The sequence below is a fragment of the Fistularia commersonii genome, chromosome 2 (assembly GCF_037954325.1).
Source record: "Fistularia commersonii isolate RoL2024-O1a breed Wild chromosome 2, RoL_Fcom_v1.0, whole genome shotgun sequence".
Lineage (NCBI taxonomy): Eukaryota > Metazoa > Chordata > Actinopteri > Syngnathiformes > Fistulariidae > Fistularia > Fistularia commersonii.
In genome coordinates, this window is record NC_141285.1 from 24,183,515 (window position 1) to 24,207,678 (window position 24,164).

At 42.8% G+C, this 24,164-nt stretch overlaps 3 protein-coding genes and 1 long non-coding RNA gene across 6 annotated transcripts in view; 3 read left to right on the forward strand and 1 right to left on the reverse strand.

The window, feature by feature from the left end:
• The first annotated feature begins 147 nt into the window (after positions 1-147).
• LOC147236792 (uncharacterized) lies at positions 148-3,325 on the forward strand. 2 transcript variants are annotated; one of them, XM_086162585.1, is made up of 6 exons: positions 148-238; positions 448-578; positions 678-791; positions 897-927; positions 2,326-2,358; positions 2,489-3,324. In XM_086162585.1, the coding sequence occupies exons 1-6, from the start codon at positions 205-207 to the stop codon at positions 2,614-2,616; spliced, it is 471 nt and encodes a 156-aa protein (XP_086018711.1). In that variant the 5' UTR covers positions 148-204; the 3' UTR covers positions 2,617-3,324. The 2 variants fall into 2 exon arrangements, with proteins under 2 accessions (XP_086018711.1, XP_086018702.1); XM_086162576.1 differs by having other exon boundaries at positions 166-238; positions 337-578; positions 2,489-3,325.
• Positions 3,326-7,958: 4,633 nt separating this feature from the next.
• On the forward strand, positions 7,959-11,193 carry LOC147236793 (protein FAM161A-like). The gene is made up of 3 exons (XM_086162596.1): positions 7,959-8,517; positions 8,610-8,759; positions 9,862-11,193. The coding sequence occupies exons 1-3, from the start codon at positions 8,309-8,311 to the stop codon at positions 10,517-10,519; spliced, it is 1,017 nt and encodes a 338-aa protein (XP_086018722.1). The 5' UTR covers positions 7,959-8,308; the 3' UTR covers positions 10,520-11,193.
• A 127-nt stretch (positions 11,194-11,320) lies between these two features.
• Positions 11,321-18,459, forward strand: LOC147236794 (uncharacterized). 2 transcript variants are annotated; one of them, XR_015107336.1, is made up of 8 exons: positions 11,321-11,592; positions 14,068-14,157; positions 14,367-14,497; positions 14,599-14,712; positions 14,823-14,850; positions 16,251-16,283; positions 16,414-16,753; positions 16,931-18,459. XR_015107336.1 is itself a non-coding variant. In XM_086162610.1 (7 exons), exons 2-7 carry the CDS (start codon positions 14,124-14,126, stop codon positions 16,497-16,499), a joined length of 426 nt encoding a protein of 141 aa, XP_086018736.1. In that variant the 5' UTR covers positions 11,321-11,592; positions 14,068-14,123; the 3' UTR covers positions 16,500-18,459. The 2 variants fall into 2 exon arrangements, 1 of the variants encoding a protein (XP_086018736.1); XM_086162610.1 differs by having other exon boundaries at positions 16,414-18,459.
• Positions 18,460-21,954: 3,495 nt separating this feature from the next.
• Positions 21,955-24,164, reverse strand: part of LOC147236795 (uncharacterized) — a 2,915-nt gene continuing 705 nt past the window's right edge. Inside the window, exons 2-3 of the long non-coding RNA XR_015108818.1 lie at positions 23,241-23,420; positions 21,955-22,223 (exon numbers count right to left, since the gene is read on the reverse strand). This is a non-coding gene — a long non-coding RNA (uncharacterized LOC147236795). The remainder of the gene's footprint in view (positions 22,224-23,240; positions 23,421-24,164) is intronic.

Genomic DNA, 24,164 nt, shown 5'->3' on the forward strand with positions numbered 1-24,164 from the left:
ACTGGCTCTTTAGGATTGAAAGTTCTAAGAAAATTCACTTCTTCCCTGCTGGGGGGAATACAGCAGGGGGCGGGGCCGGGGGCGGGGCCTAGAGCGGGGCAAGTTCTATAAATTGGGACAACATCCGACTTCTCATCCAAAACTGCAGCGTGCCTCATTTGGATACCATTCATTCCCGGAACCAGGAAGTGAGGAAGGCTCAGGATGATTTGCACCACGAACTTGTTCCTCTTCTCCGGTAAGTTCGCTGATCGAGAACCACAACCGCACCCTCAGCACACGACCAACACGTCCCACACGTCCCACACGTCCCACACGCTGCCGTCGCACACACAGCAACACTAACAGGAAGGGATGACATCACCTCCGACCCATGGCCGAGATCGAACTTTGAAAGTCTCCCGTGGACCTTGAACTGCCAGTTATTCCCCATTCCTTCTGACTCAGCGATGGCGTGGACGTCCGGCTGCTCGGGGGAACTCAGGTGTGTGAGCTATCCCTCCTCCAACTACCAGGTCTATGAGGTGCAAGACGCCGAAGATGTATGTGACTGTGATTCCTCCTGGATTGACATTAATGTGAGTACATATACACACACACACACGCACACACACACACACACACACACACACGCGAGGCAACGCAGGAAGTGTTTGATTCTTGTGTTTGTTTATTAGAATGTGCCTCTCGGTCGATGTGGATTTGCAGGAGAGGGCTGGAATGCCACAGGGAACAAACTCTATTGGAACAAATGTATCGCAAATGTGACCTACAAAAGGCTCTGCGAGACGGTAAAACTGTTGTTCCTCTTTCCTCTTACCGGTGTCACTTGGTTTCTCCCGGAGGTTCATTCTTGCACCGCAACTCTGACGGTTTTGTCCATGTGTTCTTTCTAGAAGGGAGAGGAGGAGATGATCCCGTGCCCCGGTGAGTATAAATACCCGCTCCAAAAATGTAAACAATGCCGATTCACAAGCTCCTGTTAAACCACTTTCCCCCTTTTTGTCCCCGCTGAAGCAGATGTGGTTGAAATACATCATGACTCAGCGTTTTACGTACTGCGGCTTGAGAAAATATATCAAAAAAATATTTAATTGAAGAATATTTCATTTGTGTTAATTCCTTTTTTAACTTTTGGTTCTAAGTTGGACGATTATTGTGATCTTGAAATATTAAATAAAATTATATTTATTATTTTTCGACGCTCAAAATAAACGTCACACTCGCGGAAGCATCTTTGAGTACCATGAAAAGTGCTATACAAATCCTATGTATTATAGTATTATTATTATTATTATTATTATTATTATTACAACTATATTTCTGTTCACAGCTCACTAGGAAGCTTCTCCTTGCTAATACACTTGTCCACTCTGTGACTATCCAATCAGATGGTGTGAATACGCTGACGTTGCTGAGGCCTGCTAGAAGGCTTTGATGTTGCCAACTCAAAATCTGATTGGTTGAAGCAACAGCGTCATCGACACTTATTTCTTGGGTGAAGGGCTAGCAGAACCGATTGTGCAGGCCCCCCCCTCAGGCAGACTCCTTTGACTTTGACCCTGCCTGGCAACAGATCATGGCTGAAATGGGATTTGTTAAATGCTTTAGTATGAAAATGCATGTCTGGAAGCGGCACAACCAGGAGAAAAGCTATGAAAGGAGGTGAACAGACCATTTGGAATTACTTGATAAGTATTCATGGACAAATTTTTCATTAACATTTGTGACTCAGATATTTTTTTAGGCCAGCAGAGAAGGCCTTGCAGGCCCTGACGGCCCACCAATGCTTATCTAATCGAAGTGTATTTTATTTGTGTCAGTTCCTTTTTTTTAATTTTAGTTCTAAGTCGGAAGATTATTGTGATCTCGAAATATTAGTCCCGATTTGCAGATGCTGTGCTCAGAAATCCCATTAACCAGGTAAAATAAATATCTAAGAAGATATTTTCCAAATATTTATTTTTTATTGTTTACTGACAGTGATTTTTTTTTCCCAATTTACTTTTAAAATTCAGGTCAAGGCTACGCTACACGCTCTGTAAGCCCAAAGCTCAAAATGAGTTCATTACATAAATAAAATTTAATTTTCTCCGTAATACTTTGTGGCTTTCATAAGCAACACACTACACACTTGTTTATACAAAGCGTGAAGGTAACAAAAAGGAATATATACAGCGGTACCTTTATTTTAGACGTCAAAAATTATTTGCGGCTCCCAGTGTTTACTTTTCCACGGAAACCGGGTCCAAATGGCTCTTTGGGTGTCAAAGGTTGCCGACCCCTGCAATAGTAGCTTACCTTCTGATTCCCTCTTCCAAACAGATTCGTGCCCGAAGAACCAGACCAGCGGCAAAGGTAAGGTCTGCATGGTCAAAGTTCACGCCGGCCACAGAAACCCGGTGAAAGATCTGGACACAAACATCTCAAGACAAGACTCAAACTGAGATTATAGATATTAAACTTTAAACTTTGTCTGTCTTTACAGAGACAGAGAAACCTTTGAGTGGCTGGATAATCACAGTGTCGGTGCTGGTTCCGCTGGGTCTGCTGGCTCTGCTGGGTCTAATATTATGGTTTGGATTGAAGAAGTGCTGTCCCAAATCTGTCATTTAATGATTTTTTTTTGAATAATTATTCAAAATAGTTATTTATTCAAAATAACATTTGAATAATTGGTTTGCAGCAGGAAAAGAAAGAAATAATACGTTTCTTATTGCATAGAAGTGAGTTTACAGGAAATGAAGAGTGTGGTGGCGTCGGGTCACTTTGCACTCATTGGTTCATGTAGTTGGGAGAAATCGACCAAAAAGATTACTGAAGGTAGTATTTATGACTAATTTAAATCATTCCGGTGCAACATCTCACTTAGTGCTGCTTCCGTCTTTACTGGCTATTCGTCAGTTGTGATTCGGGTCGTGAAACAGGAACGATAAATGTGACGATAAATATCCTGAAATCTTGAAATCTGTGACTATATCAGACGTTCTGACCCATCAGAACATCCATCGCACACCTCAGCTCAGGAGAGCCCACAGCATCTTCAGGGATCCACCGACTCCAACTGTTATCAAGGAGGCCGTTTTGCAAATTCATGGAAAAATAGGTTGGAAAACAGTTTTTTACTCTGAAGACACTTGAATACTGGGCCATCCATCCTTTTTTTTCCCCTATAATATATCTATTTTGGTTTGCTATCGTAGTTTTGTTGTGCTGTTTCCTGCTTTACAAGGTAGTTTTTGTCTGTTTTTAATGTCAGTGAGCTTGAGAGCTGCTAAATTTCTGTTAGTGTGCACTTGAAAATAATATATTGAATCTTTGAATCCTGAGTATTGTTGTCGTTTCTCGGGACTGAAGTTATACAGGACTGTCTCCGAAAATTAGAATATTGTGATAAAGTTCTCTATCTTCTAATGCAATTACAAAAACAAAAATGTCATCCATTCTGGATTCAATACAAATCAACTAAACTCTTGCAAGCCTTTTATTATTTTAATATTGCTGGTTATGGCTTACATCTTAAGAATGCAGCCTCAGGGCGGCACTGGCCCGTGCCTCTCCAAGCCTGCCTTGGGGGGACACGGAGCAGTGTCTCCCTGTGCCGGTCCCAAGCCCGGATAAATGCAGAGGGTTGCGTCAGGAAGGGCATCCGGCGTAAAACTTTTGCCAAAACCAAATATGCGAGACAACCAAAACTATACCATACCGGATCGGTCGCGGACCGGGTTAACAACAACCGCCATTGGTACTGATGACCTACAGGGTACTAATGGAAATTGGGCTACTGTGGGTCGAAGAACAAGAACAAGAAGAAGAGGAGGAGTGCGTGTTCGGAAGCAGAGAGAGAGGAGGAAAGGAAAGAGTCTGGGACTGAGAGTAGGGACTTTGAATGTTGGGACGATGACAGGAAAAGGTAGAGAGTTGGTGGACATGATGCAGAGAAGGAAGGTGGATATACTGTGTGTCCAGGAGACCAGGTGGAAAGGTAGTAAGGCGAGAAGCTTAGGAGCAGGCTTTAAGTTGTACTATTATGGTACTGACAAGAAGAGAAATGGAGTAGGAGTTATCTTGAAGGAGGAGTTTGTTAGGAACGTCCTAGAGGTGAAAAGAATGTCAGATAGACTTATGAGTCTGAAATTGGAAATCGAAGGTGTGATGCTCAATGTTGTTAGTGGCTATGCCCCGCAGGTGGGATGTGAATCTGAAGAGAAGGAGAAGTTCTGGAATGAGTTAGATGAAGTGATGCAGAATATTCCCAGAAACGAGAGAGTGGTCATTGGTGCAGACTTCAATGGACATGTCGGTGAAGGCAATAGAGGGGATGGAGAAGCGATGGGCAGATTTGGTATCCAGGATAGGAATGCAGAGGGACAGATGGTGGTAGATTTTGCAAAAAGGATGGAAATGGCTGTAGTGAACACCTTTTTCCAGAAAAAACAGGAACATCGGGTAACTTATAAGAGCGGAGGTAGGAGCACGCAGGTAGACGACATCTTGTGTAGACGAGGTAACCTGAAAGAGATCAGTGACTGCAAAGTAGTTGTAGGTGAGAGTGTAGCCAGACAGCATAGGATGCTGGTTTGTAGGATGACTCTGGTGACAAGGAAGATGAAGAGGACAAAGGCAGAGCAGAGGACAAAATGGTGGAAGCTGAAAAGGGAGGAGTGTTGCATGGTTTTCAGGGAGGAATTGAGAAAGGGTCTGGGTGGTCAGGGAGAGCTTCCAGATGATTGGACAACAACAGCTAGTGTTATCAGGGAGACAGGTAGAAGAGTACTTGGTGTGTCATCTGGAAGGAAAGTAGATAAGGAGACTTGGTGGTGGAATGAGGAAGTGCAGGAGTGTATACAGAGAAAGCGGTTAGCGAAAAAGAAGTGGGATACTGAGAGGACTGAAGAGAACAGACAGGAGTTCAGGGAGGTGCGGCGAAAGGTAAAGATAGAGGTAGCAAAGGCAAAACAAAGGGCTTATGATGACTTGTATGCTCGGTTGGATAGTAAGGAGGGTGAGAATGATCTATACAGGTTGGCGAAACAGAGAGATAAAGATGGAAAGGATGTACAACAGGTCCGGGTGATTAAGGACAGAGAGGGAAATGTATTGACAGATGCTAGAAGAGTGACGGGAAGATGGAAAGAGTACTTTGAAGAGCTGATGAATGTGGAAAATGAAAGAGAGGCAAGGGTAGAAGAGGTGATTATTGTAGACCACAAAGTAGCAAAAATGAGTAAAAGTGAAGTGAGGAAGGCATTGAAGAGGATGAAGAGTGGAAAAGCAGTTGGTCCTGATGATATACCTGTGGAGGTGTGGAAGTGTCTAGGAGAGGCAGCGGTAGATTTTCTGACTAGATTATTCAACAGGATCTTAGAGAGTGAGAAGATGCCTGAAGAATGGAGACAAAGTGTGATGGTGCCTATTTTTAAGAATAAAGGGGATGTGCAGAATTGTGGCAACTACAGAGGGATAAAGTTGATGAGCCATACAATGAAGTTATGGGAAAGAGTAGTGGAAACTAGACTGAGAGCAGAAGTCAGCATTTGTGAACAGCAGTATGGCTTCATGCCTAGGAAGAGTACTACAGATGCAGTATTTGCATTGAGAATGCTAATAGAAAAGTACAGAGAAGGCCAGAGGGAGCTGCATTGCGTTTTGGTAGACCTAGAAAAAGCATATGACAGGGCGCCAAGAGAGGAGTTCTGGTATTGTATGAGGAAGTCTGGAGTGGCAGAGAAGTATGTTAAACTGGTGCGGGACATGTATGCTAGCTGTGAGACACTGGTACGGTGTGCTGTAGGGGTAACAGAGAAGTTCAAGGTGGAGGTGGGACTCCATCAGGGATCAGCTCTGAGCCCCTTCTTGTTCGCAATGGTGATGGACAGGCTGACAGATGAGGTTAGACAGGAATCCCCATGGACCATGATGTTTGCGGATGACATTGTGATCTGTAGTGAGAGCAGACAACAGGTAGAGGAAAATCTAGAGAGGTGGAGGTATGCTCTGGAAAGGAGAGGAATGAAAGTTAGTCGCAGCAAGACAGAATATATGTGTGTGAACGAGAGGAACTCGGGTGGAGCGGTGAGGCTACTGGGAGTGGAGATCAAGAAGCTGGAGGATTTCAGGTACTTAGGGTCAACAGTCCAGAGCAACGGAGAGTGCGGAAAAGAGGGGAAGAGACGGGTCCAAGCAGGTTGGAATGGGTGGAGAAAAGTGTCAGGGGTACTATGTGATAGAAGACTATCGGCCAGAATAAAAGGAAAGGTGTACAAGACAGCGGTGAGACCAGCGATGATGTATGGACTAGAAACTGTTACAATGACCAAAAGACAGCAGGCAGAACTAGAGGTTGCAGAGATGAAGATGTTGAGGTTCTCTTTGGGAGTGACCAGGATGGATAGGATCAGGAATGAGTCTATCAGAGGGACGGCACATGTTCGATGTTTTGGAGAGAAGGTCAGAGAAGCCAGACTGAGATGGTTCGGTCATGTACAGAGAAGAGATAGTGAATATATTGGTAGACGGATGCTGGAATTGGAGCTGCCAGGCAAGAGGTCTCGAGGAAGACCGAAGAGAAGATTTATGGACGTAGTGAGAGAGAATATGAAGGTAGTTGGTGTGAGAGAGGAAGATACAGAGAATAGGGTTAGATGGAGAAAGTTGACTCGCTGTGGCGACACCTGACGGGAAAAGCCGAAAGAAGAAGAAGAAGAAGAAGAAGAAGTAGGAAGGAGGGAGAATAAGAAATACAATAAAATATTGTGTCAAAGTTAAGGGTATCAAGTGATTTATAGTCTATCTATCTATCTATCTATCTATCTATCTATCTATCTATCTATCTATCTATCTATCTATATATATATATATATATATATAGCTGCAAAGTGAATATATATGTAAACTATATATATATAATTTTTTATATATAAACATAAGAATAAAATAAAATAAAATTAGAAATTCTAATAATATATACATATATATATTTATATATATATATATATAAATCAATAAATGTCTGTATAAAATTGTTCAAATTGTAAGTAAGCTTGCTCTCCATTTGTGTATATATTTATATATAAATATAGAAGTGTTTTAGTCGGGAAAAACACCTGGTTGAGAGTATAATAAGCAATAGCTGTTGCTGGTTACAGCCACGCCACACAAGCCTGCAATACAACTCTGTTCCCGAGCAATTCCAGGTAAAAAAAAAAAAAAACAAAACGAATTCCTTGCATCCCAAATCACACCCACAAAATTCCCAGCAACCCCAAAATCACACAGAAGAAAAGCATTCGTATAATATACATATATATATATATATATACAGAATAGAAAAATTATATATATATATATATATATATATATATATATAATTTTTATTGAATTTATTATTTATAAATTTAAATAAATTTATAAAGAGAAGATTTATGGACGTAGTGAGAGAGGATATGAAGGTAGTTGGTGTGAGAGAGGAAGATACAGAGAATAGGGTTAGATGGAGACAGTTGACTCGCTGTGGTGACACCTAACGGGAAAAGCCAAAAGAAGAAGAAGATCTGCATTACTCTGGCTGGGGAGGAGCTGGTAAGCCGATAAGGGATTTGCAGGATTTGCTGTAAATTGAGCAGTTGGACGCTCAATTCTCAGGGTTTTCAGGTTTCAGGGTTTTTATTACAAACAGATTTTTTTATACGCACAATAAATCTGTTTGCCAGGGAAAACACAAAAATATACATATATATAAAAATCAAAAAGCCATCTAAAGTGTAGAACTAAAAAACTCACTTTCAATGCATGTATACGCCTACACACAAATTTTTTTCCAAATAAAAGTTTGTTCTTACTGCCTTCGGGTTCTGAAGTCCATTTATAGCGGCGCTGTATTGATCCATTTCCTGTAAAAATACAATGAATCAATACAATGGATCAATTTCCTGAAAAATTTTGAATGTGAAATTTTCAGCCTTCATAGTAAATAAAAAGAAAAAAATGAATGAATAAAAATAAGATAACGATAATATTAGATTTATAAAAATAATAACAAAATGAATTGAAAAAAAATGTCCTTATCTTGCAGCTGCAGTGAGAATCCAAATTCTCCTCTGGATAAAGTTATATATTTGACCGAGATAATTCCGCGGTGCCGAGACAGGAAGTGTTTCTGCAACATGTGGTTTCAGTTCAACCTCAAACGTGGCGCCACCTCCTGGCCTGACGTTCCTGCTTTCTGATCCTCCAGGAGTTCGAGCTGGACTCGGAGAGCAGCGGCGAGGAGGGACGGCGAGACCGAGGCGTCCGCAACTCGCTGTCCATGGAGATCCACGGCCTGCAGAGGGAGCAGCGGGTCTTCTTCTCCAACCAGGAGTACTACAGGAGGCTGGAGGAGCTGAAGAGCTCTCACTTGAGGAACATGGCCGAGCTGGAGAGGATGTACATAAGTCAGGCCTCCGCCGCCGCCGCCGCCGCGCAGGAAGGAGACAGAGGGCGCCCTGGACGTGGACGGGACTCGCCGTCGTTCAGGTCGGCCACGTTTCAAAATGGTTTTCGGATCAAATGTCACGTGGGAGAGCTTTCAGAAGTCTGAAGGTCCGTCCGGTCCTTTCGTCCTGGAGCGGCCCGACCAGGAGGCTCCAGAAGATCAACTCCCAGGAGGAGCTGGACTTCAACGAGACGTCGAGCGGCTCGGACCGGTCGGACGTCTCCGGGGAGGACGTGGCGGTCGCCGAGATGATGGCGAGGACCCTCCGCCGAAGCTTCGGGAGGTCGGTGACCTCTCGGCGGGGGGGAAGGTGGGGAGGGCGGTGCGTTCCTGAATCATCCACAAAGGTCAAAGGTCGCCGGTGTCGCCGTGGAAACCATCAATGAGGATGAACATCATTTCGTTGGGCTTTGAGATGAGATGAGAACAACTTTATTTATCCCGAAGGAAATTGTTGTGCCAGAGTTACAGAAAATATAACAGTAATAAATAATAAAAAGAAAAAGGCAGAATTAGAAATAAAAATAAACTATAAACTATAAAGTGTCTCAGTGAAACTATAAAGTGTCTTAGTAAACAAGCGATAAAACTATAAGTGTCTTAGTAACAAGTGAGGTAAGGAGTGCACAATAGTATGATAAAAGGAAAAATTGTAGTGTAGCTGTCATGAAATGAAATATTGCAAAGTTCTGAATATTGCACAGTGAAATGAAATATTGCACAGTTTTAGTTTTTTTTTAGGTTAAAGATAGGTTTTTATGGTTGCCGGCGGCTGAATGGAGAGGAATTAAAAAGTCTGATCGCCTCAGGGAGGAAAGACCTCCTGTGGCGTTCAGTGGAGCTCCTCGTTGGTATCAGTATCATCCACAAAGGTCAAAGGTCGCCGGTGTCGCCGTGGAAACCATCAATGAGAATAAACATCATTTCGTTGGGCTTTGAGATGAGATGAGAACAACTTTATTTATCCCGAAGGAAATTGTTGTGCCAGAGTTTCAAGCAAAAACATAACAATAATAGATAATAGAAGGAAGGAGGGAGAATAAGAAATAAAATAAAATATAGTGTCAAAGTTAAGGGTATCAAGTGATTTATGGTCTATCTATCTATCTATCTATCTATCTATCTATCTATCTATCTATCTATCTATCTATCTATCTATCTATCTATCTATCTATCTATCTATCTATCTGTAAGAAATACAATGAAGTATAAATTGTCAAGGTTAAGGCTATCAAGTGTTTTCAGGTCTTAAGTACAAAGATTTGAAACGTTCCAACTTTTCCCTTTGTTATGAACATTTGGACTCATCTTTCAGGTTGCCTTTTCTGACGGAAATTTAGGGGAAAGCTCGGCTTCACGCCGTTTCTCTGTGCGTCGTCCGACAGGTGCGGCCCGCCGGGCCCGGACGGCGTCGGTCCTCTCCGCTTCCTCTCCGAATCCTCCAAACCCCGAGGCGGGCGGTCGGGTCCGGCCGGGGTCCGGGTCGGCTCGGCCCGCGAGGTCACGGTGCCTCGACCCTTCAAGATGATGCTGCGGGAGGAGGACAGGAAGAGGCGTAAGGTCCGGACCCGCTCCCAGATCGAGCTGGAGAACAGCCTCCTCCGACGGGAGCTGGAGGAGCTCCGGGAGTGTCGGAAAAAGTTCCGGGCCTCGCCGGCGCCGGCTCACATCCACCTGCCGCTCTACGAGATGATCGGCCGGCGGTCGGGGCGGACGGGCGGCTCCCCCAGGCCCCGGTACCGGGACGCCTCGCCAAAGCCTTTCCGCTTCCTGGAGCGCGAGAGGAGGAAGAGGGAGGCCAAGATGGCGGCGGAGCTGGCGGCCCCCGGGGAGGAGAGGCGGGGCTTCAAGGCTCGGCCCGTCCCCGCCGCCGGACGCAAACCCGACGCCAAGGCCTCCGTCCGCGGCGACGCCCGGCCGACCGAACCGCCGAAGAAGCAAATCCAGTTGTCCATTGAGATGGTGAAAGAACGCGAGCGGCCCGACTCGCTGGACGGCGCAGGAGGAGGAGGAGCCGAGATGCAGGACGTAGGAGAGCATTAGAGAAGCCGCGAAATAAAACAGTAGCGCGTTCATCGAGTACAGTGGACCCTCGCTTTTCACGAGACTTGATCGTTTGGATGGTTTTACAAATATACTGCTCAAAAAAATAAAGGGAACACTTGAACAAGTTAATGTAACTCCAAGTCAGTCACACTTGTGTGAAATCATAGTGTCCACTCAGGAAGCAACACCGATTCATTTTGACTTGTTTTAAGGACGTTACATCAAAGTTGGATCAGCCTGGAGTTTGTTTTTACACTTTAATTTGGAGTGTGATTCCTAATCCAGACCTCCATGGGTTGATACAATTGATTTCCATTGATCGTTTTTGTGTGATTTTGTTGTCAGCACATTCAACTGTGTAAAGAGCAAAGTAGCGAATAAGAATATTTGTTAGAGTTTTCTCTCTATTTCTATAACTATGTTATTTCGACTCCTCACGTGAAGTTAGCCAGACATGCTAGAGCACGAAAGACCTTTGTCCTCTAACAAGAATTGGGCCCTCCATGATTCCAACGGTCGTAAACATCTTTAGATAAGAACCTACCCCCCCCGTAAACGTAAATCTAAACAAGGATAAACACTTCTGGAGAGAAACCTGCCCACACCTGTATATCATCCTGGACAACTTAACATATGCATGAACTATACTATCCAATGAATGTTGATATGCAAATAAAAAAAACTTTCACACAATAAAAAGCCGAGCAAGGAGGAGGAGTCTCCCCCTCTGCAGAGCACAAAAGAACAGTCGCTTGTCTGTGTTATTTCTTATGATAACCTCGGTCTCCTCTTTACAGGTTTTAACTTAGACCGGCATGAATTAGAATTACTCTCCAACAAAAATCGGTGCCGTGACCCGAATCCCAACACATCCGAGGAAGTGGCTGGTGGAGGAGGACACGCCGAAGTCTGTCGACAGCCAGATCTAATGATCTGTGAGAAAGACCCGGAGAGTGAATTCTCTACCTGGCCGGTGGTTAGAACTTCCTCCTTACACCTGCCACCGCTGGATTGACGGGATCCGACCGGACCGAGGAGGCCGAGGAGGATTCACCAAATTAACAGACTGAGTATGGTTTATACTTTTGTCCAAGAAAAGAAAGTAGAGGTTTATACTTTTGTACGTAGAAAGAAAGTAGAGGTTTATACTTTTAGCCGTGAAGAAAAGGAAGTAGAGTGCACTGATGCGTGTGGTCTTACTTCATAGAGATTTCATACTGATTGTACTGACGGAAGACCATGATTTTTTGTGGTTGTGGTTAAAATTGAGAAAGTTGGTTTGCAGTGACAGCTGTGTCGGCAGAACACTAGGTTCTGTAGAGGCTTGACACAGTCGATGATCTCTGTGAACATCGTGACTGATCGTTAACCACAACTACCTGTAGTGTAACATGGGAAACTCCTCCAGTCGTAGAAATGAAAAAGACCTGGAAGGAGATGTGAAGTTCATGCACAAATTGGATCCAGACAACGTAAAATATGTAAGAAAATGGAAAGAGAAATATAACTGGGATGGAAAATTAAGATTAGCATCATTAAAAATAATACGAGAAAAACTTATGGATGAACAGAAAAAAATGTAAAAACAAGAAAAAGAGTGACAAAAAGTTTGACGAAGTAAGAAAAGTTGAAAAATGGATAGAACAAGCCACTATACGAACACAGAATATACAAATAAAATTTTCAAACACAAAGATAAACCAGCTAGACAACTACATTTTACAGCGGCGCTGCTAAGTCAACCACATCTCACCGTCGAACGATGTACACAACTCAATCCAGCTACATTTTTACCTTTACCGACGGATGGCGCACCTCATGATTGCATAACAGAAACATCACAAGTAGTTTTACAAAGACCAGATTTACAAGACACGCCACTACCTACTGGTCGTGTATGGTTTGTAGATGGATCATCTTTTAAAGATGACAGAGGAATCACACATACAGGCTGTGCTGTGATAGAACTCCCAAACCAGGTCATAACCTCAAGGGCGTTACCAACATCTCTATTAGCCCAAGCAGCAGAAATTATAGCATTGACGGAAGCCTGCAAGGCAGCAGAAGGGACTGATGTAACAATTCACACTGACAGTTAATATGCCTACTCCACACTCTTCATATTTGCAAAAATGTGGCAACAGCGAGGCATGGTGACGTCTACGGGAAAAACAGTGACGCGTGCAGCACTCTGAACAGAACTTCTGGAGGTTATCTTGCTCCCATGGAAATTAGCAGTAGTAAAATGCAGGGCACATCAATCTGGCACAGATGATATCACAAAAGGAAAATGCCTATGCTGATAAAATAGCAAAGGAAGCAGCAAGATGAAACTCCAGCGTGTATGTTGACGAACCGTCTACCACACCATCATTGATTGATAATGATGTACTAAAAGATGCTCAGGAGAATGCGTCAGCTGCTGAAAGACAATCCTGGCTCATGAGAGGAGCAATGGCTTTCGATGGAATTTTGATGATAAACGAGAAACCTATCCTACCGAGATCGTTATTTAAAGCAGCGGCTCTTTTGACTCACGGGCCTGGCCTTGTGTCAACAGGAGGGATGGAGGTACTCATAACACAACACTTCTATACCATTAACCTAAATTCCTACTTAAAAAATTTTTGTGCACAGTGTATAACATGCATTAAACATAATGCTCAAGGAAACTTAAGACCCAAGAAAGGAAGGTTTCCGGATCCACAATATCCTTTTGAGGTGATGCACATGGATTTTATTGAATTAAATTCTGTAGGAAGATATAGATATTGTCTGGTAATGATTGAAAATAATCCACGGAAAAGCCGAAGTAGTGAGGGTCCACCGTACAAACACACATACACACACACACATCTGACATCTTTCTAATGTGTGACAAATAAGCAAGAAATCAAATCCAGGACAGAAAATCATTTAAATAAATCACAATCAACCTCCTCCTTTTTTTTTTTTTGTTCTGTGGTATTTTTTCTCTCTTGTTGGGCGGGGGGGGCCGAGCAGGTGTTGAGTTATAATAATAATAATAATAATACATGGGATTTTTATAGCGCTTTTCATGACACTCAAAGACGCTTCACAAGTAAAAAAAAAAAAAAAAAGTTATGTGTGTGTGTGTGTGTGTGTGTGTGTGTGTGTGTGGGCGGGCATTATGTGTCTTCGTGTGTGTGTGTGTGTGTGTGTGTCTTCTCATTTCCTGTTCAAACAAGCGCAAGCGTCACTCATTTCATTTCAGACAACAATTTCATTGAAAACGTTATTGACATATTTCTTTGGTGATGTGGCGTGTGATTCTATTTTTAACATGTAAAATACATATCGTGTCTCAAAAAATGTTGGGAAACGCTGGTATAGAAAAGCGGTGGGCATTCATTTTGGACACCGGGTCCGACTGGCTCTTTAGGATTGAAAGTTCTAAGAAAATTCACTTCTTCCCTGCTGGGGGGAAACACGGCGGGGGGCGGGGCCGGGGCCGGGGGCGGGGCCTAGAGCGGGGCAAGTTCTATAAATTGGGACAACATCCGACTTCTCATCCAAAACTGCAGCGTGCCTCATTTGGATACCATTCATTCCCGGAACCAGGAAGTGAGGAAGGCTCAGGATGATTTGCACCACGAACTTGTTCCTCTTCTCCGGTAAGTTCGCTGATCGAGAACCATAACCGCACCCTCAGCACACGACCAACACGTCCCACACGTCCCACACGTCCCACACGCTGCCGTCGCACACACAGCAACACTAACAGGAAGGGATGACATCACCTCCGACCCATGGCCGAGATCGAACTTTGAAAGTCTCCCGTGGACCTTGAACTGCCAGTTATTCCCCATTCCTTCTGACTCAGCGATGGCGTGGACGTCCGGCTGCTCGGGGGAACTCAGGTGTGTGAGCTATCCCTCCTCCAACAACCAGGTCTATGAGGTGCAAGACGCCGAAGATGGATGTGACTGTGATCCCTTCTGGATTGACATTAATGTGAGTACATATACACACACACACACGCACACACACACACACACACACACACACACGCGAGGCAACGCAGGAAGTGTTTGATTCTTGTGTTTGTTTATTAGAATGTCACTCTCGGTCGATGTGGAGAAGCAGGAGAGGGCTGGAATGCCACAGGGAACAAACTCTATCTGAACAAATGTATCGCAAATGTGACCTACAAAAGGCTCTGCGAGACGGTAAAACTCTTGTTCCTCTTTCCTCTTACCGGTGTCACTTGGTTTCTCCCGGAGGTTCATTCTTGCACCGCAACACTCTGACGGTTTTGTCCATGTGTTCTTTCTTGAAGGGAGAGGAGGAGACGATCCCGTGCCCCGGTGAGTATAAATACCCGCTCCAAAAATGTAAACAATGCCGATTCACAAGCTCCTGTTAAACCACTTTCCCCCTTTTTGTTCCCGCTGAAGCAGATGTGGTTGAAATACATCATGACTCAGCGTTTTACGTACTGCGGCTTGAGAAAATATATCAAAAAAATATTTAATTGAAGAATATTTCATTTGTGTTAATTCCTTTTTTTAACTTTTGGTTCTAAGTTGGACGATTATTGTGATCTTGAAATATTAAATAAAATTATATTTATTATTTTTTGACGCTCAAAATAAACGTCACACTCGCGGAAGCGTCTTTGAGTACCATGAAAAGTGCTATACAAATCCTATGTATTATTATTATTATTATTATTATTATTATTATTATTATTACAACTAAATTTCTGTTCACAGCTCACTAGGAAGCTTCTCCTCGCTAATACACTTGTCCACTCTGTGACTATCCAATCAGATGGTGTGAATACGCTGACGTTGCTGAGGCCTGCTAGAAGGCTTTGATGTCGCCAACTCAAAATCTGATTGGTTGAAGCAACAGCGTCATCGACACTTATTTCTTGGGTGAAGGGCTAGCAGAACCGATTGTGCAGGCCCCCCCCTCAGGCAGACTCCTTTGACTTTGACCCTGCCTGGCAACAGATCATGGCTGAAATGGGATTTGTTAAATGCTTTAGTATGAAAATGCATGTCTGGAAGCGGCACAACCAGGAGAAAAGCTATGAAAGGAGGTGAACAGACCATTTGGAATTACTTGATAAGTATTCATGGACAAATTTTTCATTAACATTTGTGACTCAGATATTTTTTTAGGCCAGCAGAGAAGGCCTTGCAGGCCCTGACGGCCCACCAATGCTTATCTAATCGAAGTGTATTTTATTTGTGTCAGTTCCTTTTTTTTAATTTTAGTTCTAAGTCGGAAGATTATTGTGATCTCGAAATATTAGTCCCGATTTGCAGATGCTGTGCTCAGAAATCCCATTAACCAGGTAAAATAAATATCTAAGAAGATATTTTCCAAATATTTATTTTTTATTGTTTACTGACGGTGATTTTTTTTTCCCAATTTACTTTTAAAATTCAGGTCAAGGCTACGCTACACGCTCTGTAAGCCCAAAGCTCAAAATGAGTTCATTACATAAATAAAATTTAATTTTCTCCGTAATACTTTGTGGCTTTCATAAGCAACACACTACACACTTGTTTATACAAAGCGTGAAGGTAACAAAAAGGAATACATACAGCGGTACCTTTATTTTAGACGTCAAAAATTATTTGCGGCTCCCAGTGTTTACTTTTCCACGGAAACCGGGTCCAAATGGCTCTTTGGGTGTCAAAGGTTGCCGACCCCTGCAATAGTAGCTTACCTTCTGATTCCCTCTTCCAAACAGATTCGTGCCCGAAGAACCAGACCAGCGGCAAAGGTAAGGTCTGCATGGTCAAAGTTCACGCCGGCCACAGAAACCCGGTGAAAGATCTGGACACAAACATCTCAAGACAAGACTCAAACTGAGATTATAGATATTAAACTTTAAACTTTGTCTGTCTTTACAGAGACACCTGCAGAGAAACCTTTGATTGGCTGGATAATCACAGTGTTGGTGCTGGTTCCGCTGGGTCTGTGGCTCTGCTGGGTCTAATATTATGGTTTGGATTGAAGAACTGCTGTCCCAAATCTGTCATTTAATAATTTTTTTTTGAATAATTATTCAAAATAGTTATTTATTCAAAATAACATTTGAATAATTGGTTTGCAGCAGGAAAAGAAAGAAATAATACGTTTCTTATTGCATAGAAGTGAGTTTACAGGAAATGAAGAGTGTGGTGGCGTCGGGTCCCTTTGCACTCATTGGTTCATGTAGTTGGGAGAAATCGACCAAAAAGATTACTGAAGGTAGTATTTATGACTAATTTAAATCATTCCGGTGCAACATCTCACTTAGTGCTGCTTCTGTCTTTACTGGCTATTCGTCAGTTGTGATTCGGGTCGTGAAACAGGAACGATAAATGTGACGATAAATATCCTGAAATCTTGAAATCTGTGACTATATCGGACATTCTGACCCATCAGAACATCCATCGCACACCTCAGCTCAGGAGAGCCCACAGCATCTTCAGGGATCCAACGACTCCAACTGTTATCAAGGAGGCCGTTTTGCAAATTCATGGAAAAATAGGTTGGAAAACAGTTTTTTACTCTGAAGACACTTGAATACTGTGCCATCCATCCTTTTTTTTTCCCCTATAATATATCTATTTTGGTTTGCTATCGTAGTTTTGTTGTGCTGTTTCCTGCTTTACAAGGTAGTTTTTGTCTGTTTTTAATGTCACTGAGCTTGAGAGCTGCTAAATTTCTGTTAGTGTGCACTTGAAAATAATATATTGAATCTTTGAATCCTGAGTATTGTTGTCATTTCTCGGGACTGAAGTTATACAGGACTGTCTCCGAAAATTAGAATATTGTGATAAAGTTCTTTATCTTCTAATGCAATTACAAAAACAAAAATGTCATCCAATCTGGATTCAAAACAAATCAACTGAAACCTTGCAAGCCTTTTATTATTTTGATATTGCTGATTATGGCTTACATCTTAAGAAAACTCAAAAATCCTATCTCAAAATATTAGAATATCATGAAAAAGTCTTTTTTTTTTTTTTTTAATTGCATTACAGAAGATAAAGAACTTTATCACAATATTCTAATTTTCGGAGACAGTCCGGTACTAGCTGATGATGCTAGGCTAATGCTAGCGATTCCAGCTGAGGGTAAAGCGTCTAGCGTTTCGAACATTTCCCCTCGTCCACACTTTCTTTTCTTCCCCCCTTTTTCTGCCTTTTTTTTCTGTTTGTCGGCTTTTTGATTTCCACAGATGGTTAAAGACGGTCGGGGAAATATGGTTACGCTTGCCTGCATTTGGCGAAACCGGTGTCAAACGTCAGGGTGAAGAGCAAAGTGTTTTTTTTGTTACATTTGGGTTTGTATAACAACAGATAAAACCCTTCCTCGACCCCAAGGATCAACGAGGATACACTCCGCAATGAACTCGATAATTGCCTTGGAAAGGTTGGAGATTTCCTGTCAGGAAGCGCTCCGGTCCTGATAAAAAAACAAGGGGAACTTTGCAGATGAGCAACTTCCTGTCAAGACGATTCCCCTTTAACAACACCAAGTTCTGTCGGTTGAAGGCCAAACTAGAGAACATGCAGAGTGTGAGCGAAGAAAAATCCTCAGATGAGCCGCATTGTTGTCTAAGCCATTTGTTAAAAGTAGGTGCTTATCGGCTGGAAAATAGCGACAACTTCCTGTCAACAGAATACTTCATCATTTGCCTTGTGCCAGACGACACCTTGTTTAGAACTTTACTTGGAAATAATGTTGTTGTCATGGCGATCCAGATGGGTTTTAGAGATAAGACTGGAAACACTAATCCTGGAATGTAAGGAGCCAGCCAGTGAATTGTGTGTATTTTAAATGTAGCAGAAGAGAATAACCTGATCCCATGTGTGAACACACTTATAAACCTTGGCGGATTGAAATGCCAGAGAGCAGAATCTCCAAGCAACAGTTTCTGCAAATGTATGAAAGTACAGTGCAATAAATCCTTTTCACTTATTTATTTTTTATATCTACATATTTATCTATTTATACTTCCAGATGTTATTTAAATTTTTTATTTTTTCATATATTTTTTTTACAGTACTCTGCAGTCCACCCTTTTTTTTCCTCTTTTCACTTTTTCATTTTTTCTTTCTACATATTCATCTATTTATTCTTCTTCATCTATTTATTCTTCTAGATGTTATTATATATATATATATATATATATATGTATGTATTTACAGTGCTGTGCAATCCAACCTTTTTCCACTTTTCACTTTTTTACTTTTTCTTTCTACATATTTATCTATTTATTCTTCTGGATGTTATTTGTATATATATATATATATATATATATATATATATATATATATATATATATATATATATATATATATATATTTATAATTTTTTTTATGGTACTGCCAAGCCACGTTGGACATTGTCAACAGCCGACGAGCTGCTCGACTGCGTGGGGACATGGTCCTGTACCGGCGCCTCAACGGCCAACGGAACATTTCCATCCGTCAAGATAGGGAAACATACTGGAGAAACCAGGCGACAGCCATGGAGTCAGCCTCCAAAAACAACAACCTGCGGCAGCTTTTCAATCTGCTCCGCCAAGGGAAAGCAGGCCCCGCCAAGCACTGCTTCCTGGTTAAGGATGCGGCCGGAAACGTCCTATCCGCTGAAGCTGACTGCCTCAGTCGCTGGAAGGAGCACTTCAGTGAGCTCCTAAACCATCCTCCCCTACCAGAAAGCCCCACCTCCACCACCCACCTCAACAATAACCCGGATTGTCTCATCTCCCCGGTCACCCCAGCCGAAGTGAAGGCAGCCTTGTCAAAGCTCAAAAACGGCAAAGCCCCTGGCCGATGTTCCATCACAGCTGAGATGCTGAGGGCCGGAGGTAACAACATCATCCTTTGGCTCACACAAATCATCAACCATGTGTGGGTCACTGAGTCGCTGCCTGATGACTGGAGGCGGGGCGTTATACTTCCCTTCTGGAAGCATAAGGGCGATCAGCTGACCTGCAGCAACCACAGAGGAATCACCCTCCTCTCCATCCCCGGAAAACTATTCACCCGCGTCCTACTAACCCGTGCTCTACCTGCGACCCAAAGCAGACGCCGCCGACAGCAAGCCGGTTTCATGACCAATCGGTCCACCACAGATCACATCTCTGCCCTCCGGCTCATAATTGAAAAGGCCCGGGAGTTCAGGAAGGATCGGCACCTTTACATCGCCTTCATCGACCTGAAAGCGGCCTTCGACACGGTGGACCTCGGCTCTCTCTGGAACATCCTGACATCCCTCGGAGTCCCGGCCAAAATAGCCACACTGTTTAGGCAGCTCTACCAAGGAGCCGAAAGCTGTGTGCGTGTGATTGGCCGGGACTCTGAGTGGTTCCCCATCAACAGCAGGGTGAGGCAGGGCTGCGTTGTTGCGCCAGAACTTTTTAATTGTGTCATCGACCATCTGATGACAAAAGTCTCTGAGCGGATCCCTGGGGTCCCCATAGGCAGCTACACCCTCAGGGATCTCGAGTACGCGGACGACACCACGCTGTTCAGCGAGACCGCTGACCAGCTTCGTGAAGCCCACCATGTTTTTGATGAGGAGTCCAGGAAACTCGGCCTGAAGATAAGCTGGCCAAAAACCGAGCTTATGCATATAGGAGAGGGACCCGATCCACCACCGCTCCTCTCCGACGGCACCCCGTCCACTTTGTCGCTTCCTTCAAGTACCTCGGCTCAACCCTATCAAACACCGGAGATCTCAAAGTTGAGATTGACCGGCGCCGTGCCCTTGCGGCGTCAATCATGCAGTCCCTGTGGAGACCATTGTGGCGACACCGGCACATATCCCGGGTGACAAAGCTCCGGGTCTACGACGCCTCAGTCATCTCTGTCCTTCTCTAAGGCTCCGAAACCTGGCCGCTGAACAACACGCTGGCAGCCAGGCTTGATGGATTTGACTCCAGGGCCCTGAGGACACAAGAAGGCATCAGCTGGACCCAGCATGTCACCAACAAGACCCTAAGGGATCGAACCCAGCGGCCCCCGGCATCTCGCCTCGCAGCGGCGAGTTCGTCGGTATGGCCACATCATCCGCTTGCCTGCCGAACATCCCACAAGCTCCATCTTGGCCTTTAATCCCCAGCTAGCCGGATGGAGAAGACCCAGAGGTGCCCCCCTGCACCCGCTGGCTGGATGTTGTGGCCCAGGACCTCAGGGCCTGCGGTGTGAGCCTGGCACAGGCACGGCAACTGGCCAACCACAGACCCCGATGGAGAAACCTGGTAGCCTCGGTTGGCTCTGCGCATCTCGTGCAAGAGGACTAACTAACTAACTAACTTCCCATAACTTCATTGTATGACTCATCAACTTTATCCCTCTATAGTTGCCACAATTCTGCACATCCCCTTTATTCTTAAAAATAGGCACCATCACACCAACTAACTAATCCACCCTTTTTTCGATTTTTCACTTTTTTTCTTTTTTTCTACATATTGATCTATTTATTCTTCTAGATGTTATTTCAATTTTCTATTTATTTTTTATGTTTTTTTACAGTACTGTGCAATCCACCTTTTTTCCCACTTTGCACATTTTTTTCTTTCTAAATATTAATCTATTAATTCCTCTAGATGTTATTCTAATTTCTTATTTTTTCAATATATTTTTTACAGTACTGTGCATTCCACCCTTTTTTCCACTTTTCACTTTTTCATTTTTCTGTCTACATATTTATCTATTTATTCTTCTAGATGTTATTTTATTTTTTTATTTTACATATATATATATATATATATTTACAGTGCGGTGCAATCCACCCTTTTTTCCACTTTTCACTTTTTTATTTTTTCTTTCTAAATATTTATCTATTTATCCTTCTATATGTTATATATAAATGATTTTTATATATGTTTTTTACAGTACTGTGCAATCCACCCTTTTTCCACTTTTCACTTTTTTATTTTTTATTTCTACATATTTATCTACATATTCTTCTTAACATCATTTATAGTTTTTCATTTATTTTTTTATATATACATATTTTACAGTACTGTGTGCAATCCACCCTGTTTTTTTCACTTTTCACTTTATCATAGATCTACCTTTGTTTATTTTTGGTCTTGTATTTTTTTATCACTACATCTTGTTCGTATTGTTGTGCTGTGTTCTGCTTTCTAATTTTAATTTCTTTTTAATTTCTCACTTTTTAATTTCAGAATTTTGTTGCACTCTGTGCACCGACAATAAAAGTCTTGAATCCTTGAAATGTGTCACAATTGGGTGTGTGTGTGTGTGTGTGTGTGTGTGTAAGTACTTAAGAAGTACAGGGAGTCTCACAGTGTCTGGGAGCAGTTATTTCGAACCACAATATCGAGGAGACATCAGCAAACATCACATATTTCCCGGATTTAAAATGGGAAATTCAACCGTTGTGTGTGTGTTTTGTTGCGAATCCGCATCACAAGTACGAACTTGTACGTCTTGAATCATCCTTTAATAAAATCCAGTGTTCAGGTTGGCAGAAGTATTGATTTTGTTCAAACAAGAGAAGACATAGAATACAACCGCCGGTCGTTTTGCATTCCCGACTCCACGTAGCTTAAGGCTCTACAGGTACGTTCCCTTTTTCATGATTTTATTTTACAAGTGTGAACCGCCAGCCGGCACAGGAGGAGCTCTGGAAGCGGTTCTCCATCTGGTCTCGGATCTCTAGCCCAGAATCGAAGACAGGGTGTCCTTTAGGCCTGATGGGGACAGAGAAAGGAAGTTAGCATGGGTGAAGAAGAAGAAGAACAAGAAGAAGATGGTGAAGACGACAACTCTAAAATCCCTGAATGGCAGAAGGCATTCATGGAATTCACTTTAAGATAAACTTAATTGATCCCCCATGGGGGATTTTATTTGTCACAGCAGTTGGAAAAAGAAATATAAATATAAATAGAGAGGCAGAGGAGAAAATAGCAAAGAAATCCACGAACAACAACAACAACAACATCATGGATAAGAATGGGTGAAAGAAAGGGTGAAAAATAGACAACCGAAGCTAAAAGACAATATAAATAGAGTGACGGAATAACAAAAATAGGCACCAACAAGGATAAAAAAAGATACCGTGTCACACCAGCTCGCATTTTAGGACTACCATCATGTGCGCACCTGAATATACAAACTAAAACAAACTAAATAAATCTACTTATACAATTAGTCTGTTTTTGTTTCTAGGTGTCCACATGAGATATTTACACTGATTTTTTTTTCACTTTTAATCAAAAGCATACCGGTAACATCCACGAATGATGATAAATAACACCAGGAAAAGTCCTTTAGGCTATCATGCTCTTCTTCCTGCTCATTAAAACCGTTAAAGTCGTCTTCTTCTGTGTCGGAATTGAACGTCCAAAAAAATCCATAAATTATCCGCGTCCTTATTGAAGCGCGTGATTAAAGTTGCGGCTTGTAGTTCATTACAGTAACTTTCAGAGTTTTCAAGTCAAGCTTTAAGCTTTCCAAATAAAAGACTCCATCCTTTTCCTCCCTACATGTTGGTTTGATGTTGCTCATCTGTAGCTTGTCGTTTCGATCTTTACCGTGACGTAACACGTTGCCTAGATTGGCTAAAAACGGTCAAACTAGCGTCTGACGGTGAACCGCCATGACACCGGGAATGCCGCCACTCCGGTAAGACTCCAACGCCACCCTTAAAATTCCTACTGATACTCCCGTGAAAGAGGCGGAGCTCCAAGGCGTTGCCGTGAACTCACCTCCACCGGAACTGTCGCCGCCGCCGCCGCCGCCGCCGCCGCCCAACCCCGACACCAGATTCCCCAGGTTGAGCGAGCCGCCGCCGCCGCCGCCGCCGTCCTCCTTCTTGCCGCTATCGTCGCCCTCCGCGCCCTTGTTGTTGCTTAAGATGTCCTTCACCTTCTCCTCTACAAACTCTCCTGGAAGACAAATGTTGTTTTGGTTTTCCTTGTCGTGTTTCTCGGGCGAAGAAGCCGAAAAGGTCATCCGACCGCACCTGAGGAAAGTGAAAGCGTAGCCTCGATGTACGAGCGGTGTGCGGCTGTTTGGGTTTAGCGATTGCAACAACAAGCAACAATAAGCTAGCTTCCAGCGCTTTCTTACTGTTTATCTTGAAGTGACGGGTGTTTACTTAGAAGTTGCCACGGCAACGTCGGTCCACTCGGTTGGTTCCCGAGTGAAAGTGAATCCAAACGCAACACAACTTGGATCGTGTTGTCTCGAGCTCACCTTTTCTACTTTCTTCTGTTTCATACTTGTGACTCATCTACTTCGAACGGGTCCGAATGTTTTTCAGGTTTTTCTGATTGAGCACTTTTTTTTAAAAGTATTTATCCGTCTCACTGGAAACATCCCTAATTCCTCAGGTGTTCGAGCGGCAGCAGGTTCATTCACTGTCTTTTTTTTTAGGAAAAAAAATTATAAATATTTAATTGAAGTATATTTCATTTGTGTTAATTCCTTTTTTTAACTTTTTGTTCTAAGTTGGACGATTATTGTGATCTTGAAATATTAAATAAAATAATGTTTATTATTTTTCGACGCTCAAAATTACGTCACACTCGCGGAAGCCGGTATACCCGTCAGAAGTCCCATGTAAAATAGATATTTATGAAAATATTTTGCAAATACTTTTTATTGTTTACTGACACAGTGATTTTTTT

Excerpts from the sequence above, each read along its gene's own strand:
- LOC147236792 (XM_086162576.1), top strand. The coding sequence starts at position 205 with ATGATTTGCACCACGAACTTGTTCCTCTTCTCCG. Across the intron at positions 792-896 it reads ACAAAAGGCTCTGCGAGACG|AAGGGAGAGGAGGAGATGAT; the intron begins GTAAAACTGTTG and ends TGTTCTTTCTAG. Across the intron at positions 928-2,325 it reads GGAGATGATCCCGTGCCCCG|ATTCGTGCCCGAAGAACCAG; the intron begins GTGAGTATAAAT and ends TCTTCCAAACAG.
- LOC147236793 (XM_086162596.1), top strand. The coding sequence starts at position 8,309 with ATGGAGATCCACGGCCTGCAGAGGGAGCAGCGGGTCTTCTTCTCCAAC. Across the intron at positions 8,518-8,609 it reads CGGGACTCGCCGTCGTTCAG|CGGCCCGACCAGGAGGCTCC; the intron begins GTCGGCCACGTT and ends TTCGTCCTGGAG. Across the intron at positions 8,760-9,861 it reads CTCCGCCGAAGCTTCGGGAG|GTGCGGCCCGCCGGGCCCGG; the intron begins GTCGGTGACCTC and ends GTCGTCCGACAG.
- LOC147236794 (XM_086162610.1), top strand. The coding sequence starts at position 14,124 with ATGATTTGCACCACGAACTTGTTCCTCTTCTCCG. Across the intron at positions 14,851-16,250 it reads GGAGACGATCCCGTGCCCCG|ATTCGTGCCCGAAGAACCAG; the intron begins GTGAGTATAAAT and ends TCTTCCAAACAG. Across the intron at positions 16,284-16,413 it reads GAACCAGACCAGCGGCAAAG|AGACACCTGCAGAGAAACCT; the intron begins GTAAGGTCTGCA and ends CTGTCTTTACAG.